The following is an 11,636-nucleotide window of genomic DNA, read 5'->3' as shown; positions in this document are numbered from 1 at the left end:
TGGATATGACAACAGGCTACGACCCGGGTTTGGAGGTAAGAAATATGTTTTTCTTTCACATGCCCCTTCGTCTTGCAAACAGATTCAAACCTATTCGCACCCCTTCCTTATATGACGTACTTCTTAATCGATGCGATTTGAAGTCTGAACTAATCGTAAATGTTTACACTCTATTGCAGACATGTCCACAATAATAGTTTTGCAAGGACCGAGATGATTTTGGAACAGAATGCCGCGCATCAACATTGTCGCCCAAACTTTGAGTTTTTAAAAATTGTATTCTATATTTTTACATGTGACACATGAGTGTATGTGGCACTCACAGAAACGCGCAACCCAAGATGATGCTTTAACGTTGTTTGGTCTTTTCTAGGCCCTGTCACTGAAGTGAAAACCGACATATATGTGACAAGTTTCGGTCCTGTATCTGACGTCGAAATGGTATGACACTGAAAATAAAAGATTCACTAGTGTTACTGATGTTTGCTTTATTCAAACAAAATCACTCAGACTAGACTTGGTAACCAGTGTAAGCTTCCCATTTCACCGCCTGCAGACACGTTCGTACTGGTTTTATTATTTCGGCATCTGGGCAGAATGTCATTAGAGGAGATTATTCGCCTTAATCTGTTTGACAATCACTCAGTGATCGGTTCATCATTTGGCAACAATCAACGCTATACTAAAATAGCGTAATCGCTTGGAGAAAGAACCCTTTCATTTTAAGGAGGCCAAGCAAATCACTAAACATGTCAAATCACTGGAAAGTCAGGGTTTATTTTTATAGTGTGGATAATGACATTGAGTAAGCCATTGTGCTCTTGTAGCTTTGTGCAGGGCAGGGCATTAGTGACTCTGAATTATGTATACACAGGCACAATGACCATTTTGTATTCATGCAGTAAAAGTGACGCAATGTGATATTTTAAAGTGATTTTATTATACTTTTATAGGAATATACGATGGATGTCTTTTTTCGTCAAACTTGGATTGACAAGAGACTGAAATTTGAGGGGCCCATTGAAATCCTTAGACTGAACAACTTAATGGTCAGCAAAATTTGGACTCCGGACACTTTTTTCCGAAATGGGAAAAAGTCCATCGCTCACAACATGACTACTCCTAACAAGCTTTTCAGGATCATGCAAAACGGCACTATACTTTACACCATGAGGTTGGGCATAGTAGTTTGGTGAGACATTACATTGTCCCATTTGATACTTAGATAATCATATTTAACATAACATAAACTTTTTCTCCTCCAATTCTAGACTAACCATAAATGCGGCGTGTCCTATGAGACTCGTGAACTTCCCAATGGATGGGCATGCATGTCCCTTGAAGTTCGGCAGCTGTAAGTTTCAGTGTTCAATGCGTTTTTGACATGTCTTCATTAAAACTAAGAACTATCAACAGACTAGTCAACAGATGCCTGGGCTAGGGCGAGGGTTCAGGAGTCTCAAACAATCTTACAAGAACCATCGCAGTACACATTCTAGAAGAGCAAAAGGCCACTCATGTAATATTTATTGCAAATTGCAGATCACGAATTATGAATCAGTTTAGAATAGTGTGTTAGCCTTGATTTAGTATTAACACTCTCACCTCTGAGTCAGAAGGTTGTGGGTTCAAATTCCACTCCAGAGACTTGAGTACTTAATCTAGGCTGACGCTCCAGTGCAGCACTAGATGTTAAACCTGGGCCTTGTCTGCCCTCTCACGTAGATGTAAAATATTCCTTTGCACTACTTAAAGTAGAGCAGTGATGTTATCCCTGATGTCCTGGCTAATAATTATTCCTCAACCAACATCATTAAAACAGATGATATGGTCATTATCACATTGAAGCTTGTGGGAACTTGCTGTGCAAAAATTGCCTGCCGTGTTTCCTACATTATAACAATGAACTGCACTTCAAAAAAGTAATTAATTGGCTGCAAAACCATTTGAGAGATCCTGAAGGTGTGAAAGGCAGTATATAAATGCAAGTTTTTTCTTTACATGTATTTGTAGTGGCCTATAAGCAACTGGCAATTAATTATACTATACAATGTACATTTCCAGAAATATGCTTTAATCTAATGGGTTTTGTTCAGGTCATGACTGTAAGAATGAAGTTCCAGCAGAATATGAAGTTAGCTATGTTTCTTACCATTGAATGACACCCTTAAACTCACTGTCAGTTACTTTATACTGTAACATCTTCAGCATTGAATGGCCGAATGGCCTACTCCTGCACCTATTTTCTATGTTTCTATATTTCTATACAATTTTCTCCTTCATATACCTTTTATGCTGTCTAAGGGTGCATTTACACTACAAAGTCTAGGGTTAGTAGAAAGCAATTTGGGCTTTGCAGAAACACAAAAGTGCCCATGTAAATCTGGAGTCAAGGCCAAACTTGACTCCTAAGTGAAATGGAGTGAGATTGCTTGGAGAGTGTAATCTCACAGTCCTTTGGTTTGGCACCACATTGAGTGTAAATCCAATGTGATGCCAAAACTTTTCATCAAATTGCTCATGGGATTCCCTTGGCACTTTACAAACCCACCTCACATCAAATTCAATGTTTGGAGAGTAGGGATTCTCTTTTTCCTACTTTCTAAGAGGTAATTCTGCCTGCACCTGTATCCAGCATGTGCACAGTCTCTTCTGGCATGATTACTACAGATTGAGCTAGGCAAGAGCCAAGCAATGCAAACACGGTTCTGTCCGGTTAGAAACTGAACTATAGCTGCCAGTCTTAGACTGATAGATGCAGTGTAAATGTTCCTTAGTCGCAGTGTGCAACACATATGTGGTTGCAACTTAATTTGATTTTTCATTTACCAAATTACAACTATAAAGGAGACGTGGAATATACAGACGAACGTGACTTACACATTGGAGGTGAAATTGGTCCTGGGTGGTAGAACTAAATGGATGATAGCGAATCAGCATCCTGTTTTGCACCCCGCTTGATTTGTTTTTCCATTAAGGTCAATGGAAAAGAAAATCGGGTAGAGTGTAAACTAGGCTGTCAACTTGCTGTTGCTATTTTGCACTACTGCACACAATCAATTTCACCCCCATTGACTTTATAATGTGTTTTTTAAATGTTCTCCCCTCTCTTCTGAAGGCTCTAACTCATACTGCTGTATGGTTCTATCGATGCCAGCTGCCCATCTCTGCCTTGCCCAAGTGGCCATTTATGTTGTGTGAGCATTGATAGTCCCGAAGGAGACATCTTGGATGAGCCCAATCCTGCCTTCTTCGGGAGTGAGGGGGGGTGGGGGGGGGGGGGGGCGGTGGTGGTGGGAGAGTGGATGTGTAATCGGGAGGTTACATCCAAAAGTATGCCCATTTATGCACCCATTTTGCCAATGTCTATTTACACCCAAATTGCCTGCTAAAGTATAGGAGCAGGAAGGTCTTGCTGCAGTTGTACAGGGCCTTGGTGAGACCACACCTTGAGTATTGTGTGCAGTCTTGATCTCCTAATCTGAGGAAGGACATTCTTGCTATTGAGGGAGTGCAGCGAAGGTTCACCAGACTGATTCCTGGGATGGCAGGACTGACATATGAAGAAAGACTGAATCGACTAGGCTTATATTCACTGAAATTTTGAAGAATGTTAGGGGATCCCATAGAAGCGTATAAAATTCTGATGGGATTGGACAGGTTAGATGCAGGAAGAATATTCCCAATGTTCGGGAAGTCCAGAACCAGGGGTCACAGTCTAAGGATAAGGGGTAAGCCAAAAAAGACCGAGATGAGGATAAACTTTTTCACCCAGAGAATTGTGAACCTATGGAATTCTCTACCTCAGAAAGTTGTTGAGTCCAGTTCGTTGGATATATTCAAAACAGAGTTAGATGAGGCTCTTACTGCTAAAGGGATCAGAGGGTATGGAGAGAAGGCTGGAGTGGGGTACTGAAGTTGCATGATCAGCCATGATCATTTTGAATGGTGGTGCAGGCTCGAAGGGCTGAATGGCCTGCTCCTGCACCTATTTTCTATGTTTCTAAACTGCTTAACATACACCAGAATGTAAAATGAGTGGCAATCAGTGTAAACAATCGCGGCCTGAGGACATCACCGAGTTCACACTCTATATTCCTTCTTTAAGTATGGAAATTTCAAGCCATCTAAATATTATTTATGCACATTGGGCACAGTATGCTTATAAACAAGCAATTGTGGAAGCTTGTCAGTTTTTAATGTAACTTATAAGATGATATAAAAATGGATTCAAAGAAAGCGAAAATACAATCTAAGTCTCAGTGAGGATAATGTTTTAAAAATGACTCAAAAAGTCACAATAAGACACTAGAAATATGGCACGGCTGTACCTACAATTCTGCGCATAATTTTAGATCTGTTTTGAACCAGAGGAACTGCAGGAAATTCATGTCTATGAATCTTTAGCTCAGGGGTGGAGTCATTATAATGAGCCGAGATATGTTCGGGTGCTGGGATCAATGGACCCTCTCAGTCAGAAGATTGTGGGTTCAAGCTTTCCGACAGAGCCTTGTGCACAAAATCTAAGCTGACACTTCAGTTCTTACAAATCAGGCATTAAACTGAAGTTTCCGTCTGTCTTCCCAGGTGACTATAAAAGATCCAAAGAAGAGCAGGTGAGTTCTGGTCAACATTTATCTCTCAATTAATACCAGTAAAACAGTTTAATTGGTCATTTATCTCATTGCTGGTTGTGGGACCTTGCTGTGTGCAAATTGGTTGTTGTGTTTCCCTACATTACAACAGTGAGTGCACATCCAAAAGTATTTGACTGTAAAGTGCTTTTGAATGTTCTTAGGTTATGAAAGGCACTACATAAATGCAAATTCTTCCTTTTGCATCCATGTTTCCTTGATCTTTAATGCCACGTATTTACTTTAGAAGAAAGGAAGACTTGCATTTATATAGAACTTTTCATGACCACTGGACGTCCCAAAGCACTTTATAGCCAATGAAGTATTTTTGAAGTGTAGTCACAGTTATAATGTGGGAAATGTGGCAGCCAATTTGTGCACAGTAAGCTCCCACAAACAGCAAATTGATAATGACTAGATAATATTGGCCAGGACACTGGGGATAAGTACCCTGCTATTCTTTGCAATAGTGCCGTGGGATCTTTTACATCCACCTGAGAGGGCAGACGGGGCCTCGGTTTAACGTCTCATCTGAAAAACAGCACCTTCGGCAGTGCAGCGCTCCGTCAGTACTGTCCTCGAGTGTCAGCCTAGAGTTTTGCGCTCAAGTCCCTGGAGTGGGACTTGAATCCACAATCTTCTGACTCAGAGGTGAGAGCGCTACGCGCTGAGCTACAGCTGCCCCGGAATACACGGAAAATTCCAAGATGTCTAAACAGAATTATACCTGGGACTTTCCTAGTTTATATCGCTTAGACTACCAGGTGAACTTCTTACACTGGATTTAATGGTAATATACACGTAAACATGGATTCTACTTTTTTCCCCACTATGACATGGGTGATCTTAATATTCTTGTACAGCAGAGAAAGCAGGTGAAAAGGTACTATATATATTGTATTTGATTAAAAATGTTATGATTTTGGGGGAGGGGGGGATGTTGAGGTTAAAGGAGTGGTTTATTAATAAAAGTACCACTCAGGAAATATTGTAGTATTTCACACAGCAATTGTAGAAATCGCAGCATGGTTTACTACCAATGGTTTATGGATCTCAGACCCAGAAAAATATTCACATGTCTCATTCCCATGCCCTTACCTTATAGCACTCAGGCCAAAACATATTTAGTAGTTACTTTTGTCTTTAACTCACTCCTGATCTGTTTCTTGAATTTCCCTCCTTTCTTTTCTACATCTTGTTATTTTCCATTTCTCTCCAAATCCTCCCACTCCTTTGTATCAGATTGATGCCTTTCCTCATTGTTTTTTTCCTTGTTACATTCACTGACTTTGGCATGCTTCTTACCTTTCTGTTGTTGCTACTCAGCTTGATATTCTCTTTCAAGCTGCTCTTCCAGATTTTCTCTCGAAGGGGAGTTTATGGTTCTTGCCTTTTTTGTTGTTTAATGTGATTGGTAACTCATGCAAATACACACTGCGGGCCCAATTTACCACTAAGTTCCGAAGATAAGAAATATCCTATCTTCCCAAAAATCCAGTAACAAATTCAGAACCTTAAAAGTTGAAAACCACAAGGCTTTACTCGGAAATATATAATTTATCATCAGCATGTGTTATAACAGAATATATATTGATTCATGTAAATGGTACAGAGTACCCACAGAAAATATGCCAGCTGTAACATTTAGTTATAGCTTATTTTCCAGAATTCATTACTTTCTAGCTTACCTTCAATATACTTGCTCTTCTGTGGTTCTGATATATTTAATGACTAGACCAGTAACAGTCCAGCAGAGTACTCATTTTGACTAATAACAGTCAAATATATCTTCAAGTCTTTTTATGGTAGAAATATTTTGATAGATTCCTATCAATAGATAAATATAAATGAGCTCCATGACTTTAAAGGCCAATGCATTCTCAATATAGTGTTTAGAAACATTTAAGAGCAACTTCTGTTAAGGGCCAGTATGCTCCATTCAGAGTCTCCCTTTTTGAATTCAGTAGTATTAAATGCTATATTTTTCTCCGATGGGTAAATTTCACAAAAATAAAGTGGACAAAAAGTGCAGAATGCTACTTTTTATCCACACCTACTTTTGAACAAAGTTTAGCAAAAGAGGAAAATATGCCATTAATTCCTATTAAGAAATAATGGTATTGAGGTGGATGATCAGCCATTATCTTATTGAATGGTGGTGCAGGCTCGAAGGGCTGAATGACCTACTCCTGCACCTATTTTGTATATTTCTATGTTTCTATAGTGGGGCCTAAATTTATTAGCGCTTGAAACCGGGCATGATTAGGCAGGCGTGCATGTCACAACAGAGAGGGTTGAAGACAGTCCTAAATTCTTCCTTAGGCCTCATCATCATATTTCTGGCACCTTGCCTGTCAGGGCCGAACTAATTTCAGCTAGCGCCAACAAGGCAAGGGAATATACAATAAATGGTAGGATACTGAGAAATGTAGAGGAACAAAGGGACCTTGGAATGCATGTTCACATCCCTGAAAGTAGCAGGACAGGTAGATAAGGTGGTTAAGAAGGCATACAAGATACTTTTCTTTATTAGCCGAGGCATAGAAGATAAAAGCAGAGAGGTTATGCTTGAAATGTATAAAACACTAGTTAGGCCACAGTAGAATACTGCGTACAGTTCTGGTCATCACATAACAGGAAAAATGTGATTGCACTAGAGAGGGTACGGAGGAGATTTACGAGGATGTTGCCAGGACTGGAGAATTTTAGCCAAGAGGAATGATTGGATAGGCTGGGGTTGTTTTCTTTGGAACAGAGGAGGCTAAGGGGTGTATAAAATTATGAGGAGCATTGATAGAATGGATAGGAAGCACCTATTTCCCTTAGCAGAGAGGTCAATAAACAGGGGGATTTAAAATAATTGGTGGAAGGATGAGAGGGGAGTTGAGGAGAACTGTTTTCATCCAGAGGGCGATTGGGGGGGGGGGGGGGGGTGGGGGGGGAGGCGGTCTGGAACTCACTGCCTGAAAGGGTGCTAGAGGCAGAAACCTTCACCACATTAAAAAGTACTTGGATATGCACTTGAAGTGCCATAACCTGCAAGGCTACTGACCAAAAGCTGGAATATGGAATTAGGCTGGATAGCTCTTTTTCGACCGATGCAGACACGATGGGCTGAACGTCCTCCTTCTCTGCCGTAAGTTTCGATGATTCTATGATTCAATGCGCACAGGTAAGTCTGGAGGGGGCATATGACCAGGGGCAGATGGGAAGTGAGGGCAGGCAAACAACAGCCCACAGTTGTTTTTTTGGAGCCCGGAAGAGCATTCTGCTCATTCTGATTTCATAGAAAATGAGATTTATCTTTCTCTTCCTGAGCAGCTGCCTGTGGTCCCTTTAAGGACTATTGGTTAGGTCGCTCAAGACCCGGAAATACTAGTCCGAGCTTGCATATCCAGGGTTTCCCAAAAAACGACCCCGGTCAATTTAACAGTGGCCTAAACTGCAGATTAGGTGCAGGTATCTGCCCTGCTCAATTGGTTATTGTTGTGTCCATTTTATGCTTGTAGCAGGGGTTCAATAATGTTGAATTTATGCTCCAGTTATTCCTTAAGGTTTTTAATCAGTTCTACAGTAATAGCAAGAAATCCAAGGATCAGTTGTACTAATCCTATTAGAAAGTTATTGTGATGTATCTTACAGATTTCTCCACTGAAGAAACACATGTGGTTTAGAAGCAATTTAGCCCAATGTATTATTGGAGGCTTGTTAGTACCAATATAACAAGGAATTCCTGAGGGACATACTTGATACAACAGAAGCAAGGTTTTTTTCTTGACAAATTGAACTTATTCTTAACAGACCTTAAAAAGTAACCAATTTAATGTGTAAATTATCTATTTTTTTAAATTCAAAGATCTCTATGGAAAGAGCAAAGCCTTATAATTAGTGATACTTGAAGTGGCATTATCGTTTTGGGAAATGTATCAGAAATTGCTTTACTGTCTTTGTAGTCAACACATCACAGGGTTGATTTTAACTACTTGTGGAGAACAAGCAGGTGTGGATGCCAAACAGGCGTTCCACTGCAGTTCGCTGATTTTGGGAGGGAGGGCAATCTGCCAGCTCCCACACAGTCAACCAACATTCAGATGCAGGGATGGGGAGGGATGCAATCCCAAAGGAGGCATCAAGGGAGCAGGAAGCAATCTAGATTTTTTTTGTGGGTCCAGGATGAGCTCCTCTTGTCCATGCCAAAAATTAGATATTTCCTGGGTCGTTTTGTAAGCGGCCTCCAGTGGTCCCTTTCTGGACCGTTGATTCGGTCACTCACCATGTCGGTGGTGCTTGCTCCACACATTTGTGCTTCGAAATTGCAATGTACATAGAACCCCAATTTATGTACAATAATGATGCTCTCACCTGCTTCAGAGGGACATTTGGGCCACAATTGTAAAGGCCCCGGGCAAAATGGCAGTGGGCAGGATCAAGTGTAAATGCAACATTCTGTTCTCAGTGAACTGAGTTAACATTGGCCCTTACAGATAGACCTGGTGCTATTTTGATTATCATTTTAACAAAAACGAAGATACAATATGTTGTGTATGCAATAACTGTTAGATTGAGTACTGTTTAACTCCAAGAGTATGACCGTGGCTCTGCTTTATTAAGGCCCAAAGTGACTAATATACAAAATGATTGGCCTTTTATACTTGGGCCGCACACACATGCGTGCAGCCCAATGGCCTCCAACAGTGACCCCATCTAGTGGTTCGTGATCCCAAAAGTACATACATGACACAATATATTAAATGTTCCAGAGTAAACATTCCTTGGTGACATTTTTGAGGCAAGTTGTATTAAAATGTAAGCTTGGTAGAAAATTTCCTAATAAAGAAAAGCTGAAAGATAGCAAGTAAGCCAGTTAATTTTTCAATCGAATGCACATTTAACTAAATACACCATGGTGGACTCAGTTTTCATTGTTCTAAAGTTATATTTTCTTTTCTGTTCATCAAATTGAAAAGCACCACATTTTAAAAAAGAAAAATACAATAAGGTTGTGGGGTTCAGGCAAGTGAAGTAAACAAAAATGTTTTAAAAAGTTCGTAGGAATAGAAACATAGAAATTTACAGCATGGAAGGAGGCCATTTCAGCCCATCTTGTCCATGCTGGCCGACCAAGAGCTATCCATCCTTATCCCACTTTCCAGCTCTTGGTCCATAGCTCTGTAGGTTACGGCACTTTAAGTGCACATCCAAGTATTTTTTAAATGTGGTGAGGGTTTCTGCCGCTACCACCCTTTCAAGCAGTGAGTTCCAGACCCCCAATACCCTCTGGGTGAAGAAATTTCCCTTTATATCTTCTCCAAACCTCCCCCCAATTACTTTAAATCTATGTCCCCTGGTTGTTGACCCCCTCTGCCAAGGGAAACAAGTCCTTCCTATCCAATCTATCCAGGCCCCTCATAATTTTATACACCTCAATCACGTCACCACTCCGACTCCTCTGTTCCAAAGAAAACAGACCCAACTTCTCCAATCTTTCCTCATAGCCAAAATTCTCCATCCAGGCAACATTCTTGTAAATATCCTCTGCACCCTTTCCAGTGCAGTCACATCTTTCCTACAATGTGGTGACCAGAACTGCACACAATACTCTAGCTGCGGCCTAACCAATGTTTTATACAATTCAACACAACCTCCTTGCTCTTGTATTCCATGTCTTGACTAATAAAGGCAAGTATTTTATATGTCTTCATAACCACCTCATCTACCTGTCCTGCTACCTTCAGGCATCTGTGGACCCGCACTCCAAGGTTTCTTTGTTCCTCTACACTTTTCAGTGTTGTACCTTTTAATGTGTATTCCCTTGCCTTGTTAGACCTCCCCAAATGCATTACATCACACTTCTCTGGATTCAATTCCATTTGCCACTGTTCCACCCACCTGACCAGTACATTGATACTTTCCTGTAATCCGCAGCTTTCTTCTTCATTATTAACCACGCAGCCTATTTTAATGTCATCTGCAAATGTCTTAATCATACCCCCAACATTCAAGTCCAAGCAATTGATATATACCACAAAAAGCAAGGGACCCAGCACTGAGCCCTGCGTAACCCCACTGGATACAGCCTTCCAGTCACAAAAACACCCATCAACCTTTGCTTCCTGCCTCTGAGCCAATTTTGGATCCTACTTGCCACTTTGCCCTGGATCCCTTGGGCTTTTACTTTCATGACCAGTATGCCATGTGGGACCTAGTCATTGGGTTGTTAGAAAGGAACTGTTAACAAGCCACACAATTTTTGAATTCATTCTAATATTTGTACACTGGTTTTTCGGCATTTGGTGCTCCAGGGTGCCTTCTGTTGCTGTGCTTGTGAATCATTATTGATGTAAATAAGCATGGTGATACTGTTAACTGGTGAAAACAGTTTATTAGGCAATTAAAAAAAACAAGCAGTATACAGTGGGAGCATCGGCTGAAACATGACATTCAATTTGCAGATGCCTACCCTAGAAGTGAAATAATTTACACATGGAAGAAGGGCCCCCTGTACTCAGTAGAAGTACCGAATGAATCTTCAAGCCTGCTTCAGTATGACCTTATAGGCCAAACAGTATCCAGTGAAACTATGAAATCCAACACAGGCAAGTGTATTTATTTTTGCAGTTATGTGCTTTAACTAATAAGTATTGGTTGTTTTTAGCTTCAAATATAATTGAAGCAAACAGGTTTTACTGTTTAAGACAAAGTTCTCAATTATCAATCAACTGAAATAGGAAGAGGTGATCTACTGGTAGTACACGATGATTGCACCCTGGACTCAACATATTGATGGAATTGACTAGCTAAATTAGAAAATGTTGTGATTTTGATGTTAGAAATAGAAATACTTTATAAAATCTGTTTTGATATTTGATGTGATTATTACACAACAATGCATGAACTGGTTTGTGTTGCAAGACAGCAACACATTGAAAAGTTAAATAATATCCTATTAGTGCAGCATCAAGTGGTTTCACAGTCATCTGAACACTAAGATATGTTTTTAGT

The 11,636-nt window shown here is 40.3% G+C and overlaps 1 protein-coding gene across 1 annotated transcript in view; it reads left to right on the top strand.

Moving 5' to 3' along the window:
- Nucleotides 1–382: 382 nt before the first annotated feature.
- Nucleotides 383–11,636, top strand: part of gabra6b (gamma-aminobutyric acid type A receptor subunit alpha6b) — a 53,171-nt gene continuing 41,917 nt past the window's right edge. The window contains exons 1-4 of the mRNA XM_070877208.1: nucleotides 383–441; nucleotides 954–1,174; nucleotides 1,272–1,354; nucleotides 11,087–11,230. Coding sequence (XP_070733309.1) covers nucleotides 439–441; nucleotides 954–1,174; nucleotides 1,272–1,354; nucleotides 11,087–11,230 — 451 coding nt within the window. The 5' untranslated portion in view covers nucleotides 383–438. The remainder of the gene's footprint in view (nucleotides 442–953; nucleotides 1,175–1,271; nucleotides 1,355–11,086; nucleotides 11,231–11,636) is intronic.

Source organism: Pristiophorus japonicus, chromosome 4 (assembly GCF_044704955.1).
Source record: "Pristiophorus japonicus isolate sPriJap1 chromosome 4, sPriJap1.hap1, whole genome shotgun sequence".
Lineage (NCBI taxonomy): Eukaryota > Metazoa > Chordata > Chondrichthyes > Pristiophoridae > Pristiophorus > Pristiophorus japonicus.
Note: the sequence above shows the minus strand (reverse complement) of the source record. Positions and strands in the feature narration are given on the sequence as shown.